Source organism: Piliocolobus tephrosceles, chromosome 13 (assembly GCF_002776525.5).
Source record: "Piliocolobus tephrosceles isolate RC106 chromosome 13, ASM277652v3, whole genome shotgun sequence".
Classification (NCBI taxonomy): domain Eukaryota; kingdom Metazoa; phylum Chordata; class Mammalia; order Primates; family Cercopithecidae; genus Piliocolobus; species Piliocolobus tephrosceles.
This window is the reverse complement of record NC_045446.1, coordinates 13,461,630-13,476,421: the sequence shown is the minus strand read 5'-3', so window position 1 is coordinate 13,476,421 and position 14,792 is coordinate 13,461,630. Positions and strand designations below refer to the sequence as shown.

Here is a 14,792-nt window from a genome sequence, read left to right as displayed (position 1 = left end):
CTCTAAGCATGTGAGAATTGAATGTCATCATGCATATAAGGTACATAGCACCGTTGCTGGCACATCATGTAAAAGAAGTACCAGGGTGACCACCTCCCTTCTCCAGATGTTTCTCTGACAATGTGACTTTATCTCTTCTTGCTGTGCAACTAACTCTGTTCACCTCCATCCCACAACCTCTTCCCACTTGTCTACCCGTATTTGTTGCTTGTATTTCCTGTTCCAACAATGTGTTAAGCAACATCTGAAAGCCAGAAGACAGTTACCCCTCACGCCAGTTTCCTAATCATCACTAAGCCCTAGGGAAACACAACGGATCAGCGAGGCCCCAGCTGCAGACATGATTAGCACACTGGTCAGTCAGCCCGCAAAACATTTTCACTGAGTCCTCTGAAGTGTTGCATAAGGTAAAGATAACGTTAAGTCTGTGGAGGCTTCTGTTATCGGGAAAAGATGCTGTAGTGATCTTTTCTGAGTGTCTCCTACTTGCGACAAGCTGGACTTGGGAGGAAAGCAGTCTGCCAAAGCCTGAAGCCTCCAAGGTATAGATTCCCTCTCCACAGACATTCCCCTTTCTTTTGCATCTTTTGTTAAAATGCCTCCCAGTGGACTACTGGGGATGTCTGCAAAGGTCTCTGTTTGGTTGCTGGGCAGAGGTTTGGAACATTTAACTGTGAGCATGGCTTCTCTTTAGGATGTGATGATTCCTTTGGAGCCATGATGGAAAGTGTTAGACGTAATAATACAGCAATTTCTTTGGGAAAATGTGGGTATGGATACACATACAGGCACACACACCTCTTAGATACATTAATCCCACTGGCTGCACCTGAGTTTGTCTACCAGCTCTGATAATGAGGGGTGGTCTGGATATGCCTGAAGTATGGGTCTGCAAAGTGCATTTTAGCATAGCTCAGAGGACAGTAGAGTGTAATGATAACTTGAGATGGATTGCCAGGTTTTGATTTTTAGCTTCTCAAATTGCTGGCTGTGTGGGCTTGGGAAAGCTACTTAACTTCTTTGTTCCTCAGCTTCTTAGTCTGTTAGATGGAAAGGATCCTAACAGTAGTACCCATTCATCTGCTGTTGTGAGAACTAAATTAGTAAACATGAGTAAAGCCCTAGAACAAATGCCTGCCACATACTAAAAGCTGGAGAGCTGAACTTAACTGGTAGTTTCCTAGAAAATCTACATTTCTCTGATTTTTTTTTTTTTTTTTTTTTTTTTGTGACGGCATCTCGCTCTGTTGCCCAGGCTGGAGTGCAGTGGTGCCATGTCAGCTCACTGCAACTTCTGCCTCACGGGTTTAAACAATTCTCCTGCCTCAGCCTCCTGAGTAGCTGGATTACAGGCGTGTGCTGTCACAACCGGCTAATTTTTTGTATTTTTAGTAGAGACAGGGTTTCACCATGTTAGCCAGGATGATCTCCTGAGTAGCTGGATTACAGGCGTGTGCTGTCACAACCGGCTAATTTTTTGTATTTTTAGTAGAGACAGGGTTTCACCATGTTAGCCAGGATGATCTCAATCTCCTGACCTCGTGATCCTCCTGACCTTGTGATCCTCCCGCCTCAGCCTCCCAAAAGTGCTGGGATTACAGGCGTGAGCCACTGCACCTGGACCATTTCTCTGATTTTTTTTTTTAACAAATAGGTAACTGATTTAACCAAATTTTAGAAAACATAGTTTGTTGTTTCACCTGAAGGCTGAAAATTCTGCCTGATTATTTTGATTATTTGAAACAAATCAAGTTAAATAATATGGTTAGATATTTGCTCCCTTCAGAAATGCTCTTGGAGTTACTTGGGATGAGAGGCTCCAGTGCTTGCAGAGGTATTTTCCATTCTCATTGATCAGGATGGCTACCTGGGGTTGGACCGAAAGTCTGGTTACTGATTGAACATGTGTTAACTGCTTGCCATCTGATGATTCTGAGCTAGGCACTGGAGTTGCAGTGATGAGTAGACAACGAGGTAACAGGTAAGTATCCAGGCAGTTAACGCTCAGGCTGATTAAGTGGTATGAGAAGGAAACTTGAGGAAATTCTGAGAGCAACCAAAAGGGGTGCATGCTTCTTCCAGACTTGGCCAGGACTAAAAACAATGTCCTGAAAGTATGACATGTGGGCTGAAAATCAGTCTGAAAGGGCCGGGCGCAGTGACTCATGCCTGTAATCCCAGCACTTTGGGAGGCCGAGGTGGGAGGATCACCTGAGGTCGGGAGTTCAAGACCAGCCTGGCCAACACAGTAAAACCCCATCTCTACTAAAAGTACCAAAATTAGCTGGGTGTGCTGGTGCACACCTGTAATCCCAGCTACTTGGCAGGCTGAGGCAGGATAATGGCTTGAACCTGGGAGGCAGAGGTTGCCGTGAGCCGAGATTGGGCCACTGCACTCCAGCCTGGGAGACAGAGCAAGACTCCATCTCAAAAATAAAAATAAAAAAAAAAAATCAGTCTGGAAGGAGAGCAGAAATTATCCAGGTGAAGCTTGAGGGGACTTGTCTCTCAGGAATAGTGGGATAGCACAGAGGATTGAAGACATTTGCAGACTTGGAACTTCTGAAGGAAGAAAAATCAATGAAACAAGGCTGGCTGGGCGCGGTGGCTCAAGCCTGTAATCCCAGCACTTTGGGAGGCCGAGACGGCTAGATCACGAGGTCAGGAGATCGAGACCATCCTGGCTAACACAGTGAAACCCCATCTCTACTAAAAAAAATACAAAAAGCTAGCCGGGCGATGTGGCGGGCGCCTGTAGTCCCAGTTACTCGGGAGGCTGAGGCAGGAGAATGGTGTAAACCCGGGAGGCGGAGCTTGCAGTGAACTGAGATCCGGCCACTGCACTCCAACCTGGGCGATAGAGCGAGACTCTATCTCAAACAAAACAAAACAAACAAACAAACAAACAAAACAAAAAACAAGGCTGGATGGAGTTTTAAGATAGGGAGGCGTGAGGGGTGAGGCAGGAGACATAGCAGAGAGATTATCTGGTCATAAGGCAGCAACACTCTCCATATTGCATGCATCTTAGTTCATTAGATATTTAATCCAAAATACATACAAATTTCCCAGTGGATAAATCTGAAGTCTTGGCTTTTTGGCTATTCTTATTTATACTTCTTGCAGATAATTACGTTAGAAACTCATTCATATAGAGTTTGCTTTAAGCTTTATGGATCTTCCCTCGCTCTTGGGTTCTGTGCAGTGTTGAACATGGGAGGTTAAGGGCTCCTTGTCATTTCACATTTATCCATATTTAAATACATAGAGAATGTAATTTAATCTTAGCATGAAAATCAATATTGGTAGGAAACTTTGATGAGGAGTATTGGTAGGAAAATTTTATGACATTTATAATAAACGTTTTATCAGTATTGGTAGGGAACTTTTATGAACTTTTATTGCAATTCCCAGTGTAATAATAAAACATGGCCCGACTCTCACTTTAAGTCAGTGCTTAGTAAATCTGTCACCACACTTAAATGAGGGTCATACACGCCCCCAGAACAGAGTATCAGAAAGGTAAACATCCTGAAAGTGGCATGTATTTAGTTTAACAAAAAAATTAAGTTACTAGAAAAATGGATCTGGTATATAGTTTATAACAAAAAGTAGAAATTAAGATACAATTCTTTCTTTTTTTTAACAAAAAGCTTTTATTTTAGGTTTAGGGGTACATGTGCGAGTTCGTTATATAGGTAAGTTCGTACCACAGAGGTGTGTTGTGCTGATTGTCACCCAGGTACTAAGCCTAGTACCCAATAGTTATTTTTCCTGATCTCCTCCCTCCTCTCTCTGATAATCTCCCGTGTGTGTTCCCCTCTATGTGTCCATTTGTTCTTATCATTTAGCTCCCACTTATAAGTGAGAATATGTGGTATTTGGTTTTCTGTTCCTGTATTAGCTTTCTAAGGATAATGGCTTCCAGTTTCATCCATGTTCCTGCAAAAGACACGGTCTCATTCCTTTTTATGGCTGCATAGTATTCCATGGTGTGTATGTACCACATTTTCTTCATCCAGTCGACAACTGGTGGACATTTAGGTTGATTCTATGTCTTTGCTATTGTGAATAGTGCTGCAATGAATATTCACGTGGATGTGTCTTTATGGTAGAATGATTTATATTAAGATCTTATTCTTAACCCAGTCAATAGTTTTGGCAGAATACAGCATCATTTCATATGTTTATGGTTCATCTCATGCCATGTCCCCCATCACTTACAAAAGCATATAAGCATTTTGCAACTATTTTGTGTTGGAGGGTACTATGAATTAGGAAGTTACATTGCCCAACATTCAGAAGCCCAATGTAAGCATTCTGTGTGTACTTTAGTGATACATATTTTTTAGCTGTAATGATTGAGGTGGTTCTTTTGTGACTCTTACATACAAACTTGAAGTCCTTTTAGTCAGAAGGCAGAGTATAAGTTAAAAGTTGATACCATCTGTTCATAGGTTAAGAATTCTGTTCATTATCAAAGTCAACTCTTGCAATGTTACTATCAAATTAAAATCATTCCCATTTTTACAGAAGTGAAAACTGAGGTTCCCACTATAAGGTCATGCAACTAGTAAATGATGAAATCTGGATTTGAATTTGGATCTTCCATAGTGCTTAAACTCTATCATGCTATGTTGATACTCAGAAAGACATCTTCTATATAGTGCTATATAATGTAATGATTTGAAAAATATTGGACCTTAGAGTAGAATGTTTTTAGTAGAATCTGAAATGATTTATAAGCTATATGAGTTTGGGTAAGTTTCTCAATCTCTCTATACCTCAATTTTTTTCATCTGTGAAATGGGAATAATAATAATAATATTATAACAGGATTAAATATATTAATACATTCACAGCATCTAGACAGTGCCTGGTAGATAATAATAAGTACTAAATAAATGATACCTACTATTATTACTGGAATCTGGCTAAAGCCGTTATTCTTATAAAGAGACCACTGCTCAGAGGAACCATATGTCTGGTTGCCCTCGACTGATTTGAAGAAAGGCAGGGACTATATATCAGTGCATGCAAAATGAGAAAGAAATTGCTCTTTACCATTCCAAAGTTAAGTGAAGTACCAACTACTACAATGACCCAATGATGTCTACTACTCTAAGGCAAGACAGAATTGAATATTGTACTAACTCTGTTACTCTGCCCTGGTGTGCCATTTGTGGAGAGTCATTGTAATATATGGACAGAATTGAACCCTTCTGGAACATTCAAAATTTTAGTAGCTAGTGGAAAAAGGGAAAGCATGAAGCCTTTGGATTTCTTTTCTATCACAGCGATAAACAACCCCCAATGGCCTCCCACGAAGTTGATAATGCAGAACTGGGGTCAGCCTCTGCCCATGGTACCCCAGGCAGTGAGATGGGACCAGATGAGCTGAATACTTCTGTCTACCAGCCCATTGATGGATCACAAGATTATCAGAAAGAAAAATTACAAGTTCTTGGGGTAAGTCAGCCTTAGTTTAAACACTGATTTAAGAGGGAAGAAAATAAATACAGTTGACCTGTGAACAATGTGTGTTTGAACTGTGAGGATTCCCTTACATGAGGATTTCTTCCACCTCTGTTTGCCATCCCGAGACAGCAAGAACTGTCTCCCTCCCTCCTTCCTCAGTCTATTCAACAAGAAGAGGATGAGGATGAAGACTTTTATAATAATCTACTTCCACTTAATGAATAGTAAATACATTGTCTCTTTCTTATGATTTCCTTAATAAAGTTTTTAGTTTCTCTAGCTTATTGTATATAACATGTTACATACAAAATATGTGATAATTGATTGTTTATGTTAATAGTAAGGCTTCTGGTCAACAATAGGCTATTAGTAGTTAAGTTTTTGGGAAGTCAAAAGTTATATGTGGATTTTCAACCATGAAGGGTGTGGGCATTCCAAACCCCAATGTCATTCAAGAGCCAACTGTATCATGAGGAAAACCTTGCTTATGCTGAGAAGGAGGAAATTCTGAGTTATTTATCACTGAGTTAATGAAGAATTGGAGAAAACACTGTGACTTATTACAGATCTGGGGAGCAGAAATGCAGAGCCTTTCTTTCATGGTAGAAAACATCAAGCCTTGAACAGATTCCAAGACCCTTCATTTTTGGTTTTCTGCCTTTTGACCAGCCATTTTAGGAGCCTGAGCTCTATGAGGCTTATATTCTATATTTTAAATTTAAAAATTGGGTTGAGAGGCCAGACGCAGTGGCTCACGCCTGTAATCCCAGCACTTTGGGAGGCCGAGGTGGGAGGGTCAGGATGAGGTCAGGAGATGGAGACCATCTTGGCCAACACGGTGAAACCGCTTCTCTACTAAAAATACAAAAATTAGCTGGGTGTGGTGGCAGGCGCCTGTAATCCCAGCTACTCGGGAGGCTGAGGCACGAGAATTACTTGAACCCAGGAGGTAAAGTTTGCAGTGAGCCAGTATCTCCAGCCTGGCAACAGAGCAAGACTCTGTTTTAAAAAGAAAAAAAAAATTGGGTTGAGAGAAAGGCTGAGTACGATATGGCTTAACTTCTGTCTGCCTTCATCATGTTGTGGCCCGAAAGCATGCCGGGAAGAGACTTTGACTCCATCTACCTTACCTGCCATGTCTCCTTTACTCTCCTGCCACTTTCTGAGAGGAGTTCCTGAGAATGAATAATAGAAATGTGGGGGAGAGGTGAGGATGAAAGGCTGCCACTGGAATTGGTGCGGATAGTGTGGGACAAAAAACTCTTTCAGATAAGCTCTTGTTCTGTTAATTTAGGCTTGACACTTTAACAATTTCAAGCACCGACATCTCCTTGCTGAGGAAAATTAAAATGGTCTATTTTCACTGTCCACTTTAGTATATGACTGTTATGCCTTTTTCCCCCCTTCTTCTTTCAGGCCATCCAGATCCTGAGTGCAGCGATGATTCTGGCTTTGGGTGTCTTTCTCGGTTCCTTGCAATACCTGTTCCACCTCCAAAGGCACTTCTTTTTCTTCACCTTCCACACAGGCTACCCATTTTGGGGTGCTGCGTTTGTGAGTATTCATACTCCCCTGGCTGTGTGTTATTTCTTAGATACCACTGCTGGAGATGTGTTTGATGACAAGAGTATTGTTTGTAGGTTATTGGAAGGTTGCATGCTGTGGTTTTGATTTGCAATTCTTGAGCAACTAATTAGAAACAAGGAACTCTTTTTTTTATTTTTAAATTAAATTAATTTATTAATTTATTTTTTGAGACAGCATCTTGATCTGTTGTCCAGGCTGGAGTGCAGTGGCACGATCTCTGCCCACTGCAACCTCTGCCTCCCCAGTTCAAGTGATTCTCTTGCCTCAGTCTCCTGAGTGGTTGGGATTACAGGCATGCACACCATGCCCAGCTAATTTTTGTGTTTGTATTTTTAGTAGATATGGGGTTTCACCATGCTTCCCAGGATGGTCTGGAACTCCTGACCGCAAGTGGTCCTCCAGGCTTGGCCTTCCAAAATGCTGGAATTGCGAGGCATGAGCCCCGATGCCCGGCCAAAAACCTCTTTCTAGAAATCACATTTGCCAAGTACAAATGAAGTCCTAAAAATTATCTTATATCTATGTGCTACATTTATGGATACTTAAAAAATTGAATGAAAAATGGGTATTGATGAATTGCCTTGTGGTGCAGCAGAGAGTCCTGGCTTGAGAGTTAAGAAATTTGTCTGCTGATTATTGTCTGAAAATCGGAAGAATCATTTCCACTATGTGGGTCAACATGCAATCAGAAAAAATAGGGGTGATTTTAAAATGTATTCATTCAGCTTTGATTATTTGATTATTACTTCCCTGATAGTTCAGTTTTTAAAGGTGAATGGTATGTTTGTTGGTCATTTGTATATCTTCTTTTGAGAATTGTCTGTTCATGTCCTTAACCCATTTTTTGATGGAATTGTTTGTTTATTTCTTGGTGACTTGTTTGAGTTCACTGCAGATTCTGGATATTAGTCCTTTGTCAGATGTATAGATTGTGAAGATTTTCTCCCACTCTGTGAGTTGTCGGTTTACTCTGCTGACTGTTCCTTTTGCCGTGCAAAAGCTCCTTAGTTTAATTAGGTCCCAGCTATGTATCTTTGATTTTATTTCATTTGTTTTTGGGTTCTTGGTCATGAAATCCTTGCGTAAGCCATTATCCTAAGTGAAGTAACTAGGAGTGGAAAATCAAACATCTCATGTTCTCACTTGTAAGTGCGAGCTAAGCTATGAGGATGCAAAGGCATAAGAGTGACACAATGGACTTTGGGGACTCAGGGGGAAAAGGTGGGAAGGAGGTAAGGGATAAAAGGCTACAAATTGTGTTCAATATATACTGTCTGGGTGGTAGGTACACCAAAATCTCACAAATTACCACTAAAGAACTCATCCATGTAACCAAACACCACCTATTCCCCAATAATGTATGGAAATAAAAAAATTAAAAAAATAAGATGAATAAAACTCATTGCATGGAAAGACAAAAGAAATAAAGAAATAAATAAATAAAATGAACAACATCAAGTACAATTTTGTGTCCTAGGATGTGAATTTTAAAAAGGAGGTTTGTGTGACTATTGCTGAATATCTGCTAATTGAGGGAGGGCCAAGAAGAAAATGGTTGAGACTTAATATTCCTTTATCTGTTTTACTTCCTATTTTCAAACAGTTTTGTAGTTCAGGAACCTTGTCTGTTGTAGCAGGGAGAAAACCCGCAAGAATATGGGTAAGTAGCACTTCCTCTTTCTCTATGATCAGAGGAGTGGAAATATGTTATTCATAAATGGTAGGAGAGTAGGGGTCCATGAATACAACTGAGACACTGACTATCATTTAATGCACAAAAAATTAGTTTTCTTAATGTATTCAGATGGTAGGTAAACAAGATCACATACATTGTGAGGATGCATTCCTAGGGTGCTTGTTCTGAATATTGGTGAAGCTGAAGCTTAGAAAAAGTCTTATTGATTTTTATGTGTTGTCACGTTTGACCAATTCTACTTATTTGGAAGTAAGAACTCCCACCACTAACTAGTTTCACAACTGAAAGTCCAAACTTCTATTCCTAAACAACTGCTAAGTCTCTATGATATGTTCTTAGTGAGTCATGTAGCCATTGATACTCCACTTTCCTACTCCGTTCATTTACTTTCCCTCCTCCATGGATAGCTATTTTACCATGTTATTCTGTCCTCAAACACCAATCCTGCTTCTCTCATCCTTACTCTCTGCTGATGATTTTTCTGTCTCTTCTGAGAGAACTGAAGCCATTAGAAGATAATTTTCAGACCTCCACTACTTAATGGACTAGATCTATACCAATATGTTTTTTCTTTTAGCCTCTTACCATAGGAAAATTTTGTGATTTTCTTTAAAGCTGATCTCCCTACTTGAGTATAAGATTCCATTCTTTTTTTCCCCATACAAGTGCATCAATTTAATTTATGTCTCTCGCTATATATATATCTATATATCTATATCTATATCTATATCTATATATATATCTATATCTATATCTATATATATATCTATATATATCTATATATATATCTATATATATCTATATATATATCTATATATGTATATATCTATATATATATCTATATGTATATCTATATATTTTTTTTTTTTGACAGAGTCTCACTCTGTCACCCAGGTGGGAGTGCAGTGTGGTCACAGCTCACTACTGCCTCCACCTTCTGGGACTCATGCGATCCTCCCACCTCAGCCTCTTGCATAGCTGGGACTACAGGTGTTTGCCACCATGCCTGGCTAATTTTTATCTTTTTTTTTTTTTTTTTTTGTAGAAACAGGATCTTGTCATGTTGGGGCTGGTCTCAAAATCCTGGGCTCAAGCAGTCCTCCTGCTTCAGCCTTCCACAAGTCTGGGATTACAGGCACGAGTTACCTTGCCCAGTCTTTAATCAGCATGTAAACATCCAGTTACTGTTCTCAACATAAAAACAAAACAAAACAAGAAAACCTTGACATTATTTCTCTCTGCTAGGGACAGGCACCATTCGTATTTCTTTCTGTAGCTAAACTCCTTCAAAGGAATCATCATGTTCTTTCTCTAATTTCTATTACCAGTTTCAATTAAACCCACTTCAGTAAGGCTTCATTTTATTCCCTACTATCTTCTGTAACTGCTGTCTTTAAGACCACTGAAAACTTCCACCCTGCTAAAACAATGGTCAACTCTTGATCCTCATCTAACTTAACCTATGAGTAGCATTTAGCATAGTTAGTCTCCCACTCCTCCTTCCAGGAATTTCCTCACTTGGCTTCCAGCATACATTGCTTGGCTGGTTTTCCTCCCATCTTTTGGTTTCTCCATCTCAGTCTCCTTTCCTGGTTCCTCTCCTCCTTTCTGACCTTTTAATGTTCTGGTCCCCAGAGCTGAATTCTTTGCCACCTGCTCTTCTCAATCTGTGCGTACTTCTTCTGTGATCTTACACATCCTTATGACTTCAAATAACATCTATATGCCCACAACTCTGAAATAAGTATTTCCAGCCCAGGTGTCTCTCCTGATCATCAGACTGGCATGTAAAGATCCAAAGCTCAACTCCCAGTCTTCTTCCTCAAACCTTCTCCTCATGTCAGCTGATGGGAACATTATCCTTCCAGATTCCCAGACCAAACACCTTAGAATAACCCTGAGTCTTCTTTCTTTCACAGTCCTGAATCCTACTTTTCAGCAAATAATGTTGGCTCTACTTTCAAGCTATTAATATATCCAATTTTGGCCTTTTCTCATCTTTCTATTGATGACATTTCATCCAATCCACCTTGTCTCTCCTAATCGGGCTTCTAGCTTTTATCATTGAACTTCTCTTTGCCTTGTTAGAAAGAGCGATCCCTTGAAACCATAAAGCCAAGTCTATCATTTATTTGCTCCAAATCCTTCATTGGCTTTGTATTTTTCTTAGAGTTAGAAACAAGGTCCTTTTCATGATCTGCAGAGCCCTACATGTTTTGGCTCTCTGTTAACTTTCCTTCTTCTTCATTTCCTAATATTGCCTACGTGCCTCCAACACCCTTGGCCCCCTTGCTTCCCCAGAAGATTCTGGCCTTAGGACTTTGAGTATTTCCCTAACTGCAAGGATATTCCCCCAGATAGACTCTTGGCTGGCACCCACAGCTCTTTCATGCCTCTCCCCAGTGTCATTTCTATTTAATATCGTGAATCCCCCACTCCTCTCTTTGGATTCCCAGATTCTCCTTATCCCATTCTATTAGCCCCTAGTACTTAATCATTTTCAAAAATATTATGTAATTTACCTATTAGTATGTTTACTTTTCTCTTTGTTTTTATTGCTAGAATATAAGCTCCATGGAGGGTGGGGGACAGAAATCTTTCTTTGGTCATTGATGTTTGCCTGGCATTTAGGATATCAATGGGTGTGTAAACAATATTCAATTAATGTTTGTTTCAATGAATTGTTGCCAAAGGAATGAAGTATGTGCTGCATATATTAATTGAAAATTCTTATTCTTTTTCAGATACAAAACAGTTTTGGAATGAACTTTGCCAGTGCTACAATTGCAATAGTGGGGATTGCTTTTCTCTCAATAAATTTAGCAGTTAATATCCAGTCATTAAAGAGTTGTCAGTCTTCAGAGTCACCGGACCTATGCAATTACATGGGCTCCGTATCAAATGTATGTTTTTGAAAAGTCTGTATAATTATAAAACATTTCAAACAATCCAGAATGTACAGAAAAATAATATATCAGGTACCATGCTGCTATAATTTGAATCTTTTTTTTTTTTTGAGACGGAATCTCGCTCTGTCGCCCAGGCTGGAGTACAGTGGCGCGATCTCGGTTCACTGCAAGCTCCGCCTCCCGGGTTTACGCCATTCTCCTGCCTCAGACTCCTGAGTAGCTGGGACTACAGGCGCCCGCCACCGCGCCCGGCTAATATTTTGGATTTTTTAGTAGAAACGGGGTTTGACCGTGTTAGCCATGATGGTCTTGATCTCCTGACCTCATGATCTGCCCGCCTCAGCCTCCCAAAACGCTGGGATTACGGGTGTGAGCCACCAGGCCCGGCCCATAATTTGAATCTTGGGTCTGCTGCCTATTTATAATGAAGGTTGAATTAGATAATCCCTTGAGTTTTCTCATTTTTGAAACGACGATAACAATAGTACCCATCTCATAGAATTGATGTGACTATTTAGTAAGTGAACATATGATAAGCAATTAAAACAAGGCTTAGCATATCATGTTACATAATTATTAATATTACTGCGACTACTACTATTACACTCCCCAGATAGATTTTTTAAAAAGTTTCATTTCATAGCTCCTTGCTTAATAAAACAAATTTGAGAGATTTACAACTTTCTCTGCAATCTGGAATGTTCAAAGAATGATTGAAGTTTTGAAGGACTGCACTTTAGAATGAAATGAACATGGTGTTTTCAAAGGAAAGCTTTTTAATAACCTTACCAATTTTTTAAAAATTTGTGTTTCAGAATTCTTCCTCTTCTGAGGTCTACTTAGAGGTTAATATTTTCCTTTGGAATTATCCATTTCATCCCAATGATCTATGAACCGTTCATTACAGACTCACTCCTAAGCTTCCTGTTTTCTCTTTTTATTATTATTTTTATACTCTAAGTTCTAGGGTACATGTGCACAACGTGCAGGCTTTTTACATGTGTATACATGTGCCGTGTTGGTGTGCTGCACCCATTAACTCGTCATTTACATTAGATATTTCTCTTAATGCTATCCCTCCCCCATCCCCGCACCCCAAGACAGGCCCCCTGTATGATATTCACCGCCTTGTGTCCACGTGTTCTCATTGTTCAATTCCCACATATGAGTGAGACACTACTTATGGAAGTTTGTGTTCTCATTTTCTTTATTATATTTTTAATGATCTAAATTTATATTTGTCAGAGCCTGATTTTTCTGTGAATTCGGTGGTATTTTTCCTCCAGGGATATGTTGTATTCGTTGCTTCTGGGTGCCTCAGGAATAATAGTAGAATCACTAGCCCAACAATTTTATTTTGTGTTTATATCAGCATAGCGTTTTAGTTTCTAGGGATAATGTAAATGCCTAAACCCCTATGAAGTGCTGTTAGTGAAATCGTGGAACAGTCATTTTGTTCATTTTCCTAAACTGCCTACTCCTCTCCTTAGTTTACTACTATTCAAATTGGAAGATGTTAGTGATAGTGGCAGAATTTTGTTTCTACAGCTTCTTCCCCCTGTAGCTACTTCACATGGGTTGACATAGAAATGCGACACATCTTTCTCTTCAGAGAAAGTGTTTTCATGCTTTTAGATTGAGATACTATCTCTTCTACAGTATTATGTGTGTCTGTGTCTTTAATTTATGGTTCACTTTGTTCTACTTTATGGCAGGGAGATGTTGTAGTCTGGTTTCCTGCTGATGTTTTTTTTTCCTCTGGATGTTGCCACGGGTTTGATATAAGGCATCATATCCCCTAGGGCATGGTGTCTCTACTGCTGATTCTCACCTCGCTGGAATTGTGCATAACCATCTCTACCATAGCCATGTTGTGGAATGCAAACTGCTGTAATTCAAGAGAGGTGAGATTTTTCAAATGAGTAATCATCCACATGGTCTCAAAGCCTCCCTGTAGGGTTTGAAGCTGTTTCTGACTCTTAGATATAAACTTTTATGTGGTAATGATTTGTGGAGTTCCTGGAATTAGAGATTTATGAATTTCAGAGGTGGAATGAAGGGTAGAAAAGAATTTAGATGTGAAAATGCAAGAGGAAATACTGTACTTAATATATGAGCATACTTTCTTATACAGTTGGAATTAAGTTAAATTATTTTCTTACAACTTGTGACTTTCTACTTGTATGACCTAGGAACAATTAATAATTCTTTCTAAATTTTAGATATATTAACCGTAAGATGAAAATAATATTTTCATTCTCTTCTAATGTTTGTTGTGAGGACTGTGTATATAATCTTTACAGCATCTGGCACAGTAATCATCAATAAATGGATTTTTTATTGTTGATGATTATGATGATAACAGGAAGCATGGGAGGGGAAGGAGATAATGATCCTGTTCTTGGACATTCATGTTGTTTTATTTTCTAGGAAATTTCCTCACCTCCCAATTCTGTGGAATCAAGAATACCCCCCTTATGAAAATAATTCTGAGAGTATGAATATTTGACCTTAAATCTCCAGTGACTCAGAGCTTCACCCACAAACTCAGGAGAACGTGAGCCTGTCTATAAAGCTCAATCCTTCTATCACGGCACCAATCACAAGAACCTTGGACGTTTGACCGACTCTATCCTTTCTCTCCTAACTATAAATCCTATTTGTGTGTTGTGGATGTGGAAGGACAGATACATTTCTTTAGGCATTCTTGGATATTTGTAACTTCTATGATCATTACTCCAAAGTTGTTTCCAGAAATTGCTTCTATTTCTTCTTACCCACCTACTCCATTGCTTTATGAGGTTTAAGGAAGGAAGGCAGTGTAATCCCTATTTAATATATTTTTTCTAAAATCCAACTTCTGACCACCCAGTCGGAAGAAAAAGGAGACATTTTTTCCATTACAGAGAAATGCTTCTTGACTTTAACATCAGCATTACAAAAAGTGTCAAATAAAAAATTACCACCATTATCATTAAAATAAATATTCACTTTTTATTTGATGAATGAAATTTATTTGAAATTAATTAAGTAATTAAATAAATTAAAAAATTTATTTGAAAATAAATTTTCATTAAAATAAATTTGAGATGAGAGGGTTAAGCTCAGGAATTTTATTTTAT

At 39.1% G+C, this 14,792-nt stretch overlaps 1 protein-coding gene across 1 annotated transcript; it reads left to right on the top strand.

Annotated features, from left to right (window-relative positions):
* Positions 1–407: 407 nt before the first annotated feature.
* On the top strand, positions 408–14,666 carry MS4A3 (membrane spanning 4-domains A3). Its single transcript, XM_023215852.2, has 7 exons — positions 408–542; positions 5,298–5,469; positions 6,895–7,032; positions 8,669–8,725; positions 11,506–11,664; positions 13,473–13,574; positions 14,101–14,666. Exons 2-7 carry the CDS (start codon positions 5,314–5,316, stop codon positions 14,149–14,151), a joined length of 663 nt encoding a protein of 220 aa, XP_023071620.1. The 5' UTR covers positions 408–542; positions 5,298–5,313; the 3' UTR covers positions 14,152–14,666.
* The last annotated feature ends 126 nt before the right edge of the window (positions 14,667–14,792 follow it).

Excerpts from the sequence above, each read along its gene's own strand:
- MS4A3 (XM_023215852.2), top strand. The coding sequence starts at position 5,314 with ATGGCCTCCCACGAAGTTGATAATGCAGAACTGGGGTCAGCCTCTGCC. Across the intron at positions 5,470-6,894 it reads AAAAATTACAAGTTCTTGGG|GCCATCCAGATCCTGAGTGC; the intron begins GTAAGTCAGCCT and ends TTCTTCTTTCAG. Across the intron at positions 11,665-13,472 it reads ACATGGGCTCCGTATCAAAT|GGCATGGTGTCTCTACTGCT; the intron begins GTATGTTTTTGA and ends CATATCCCCTAG.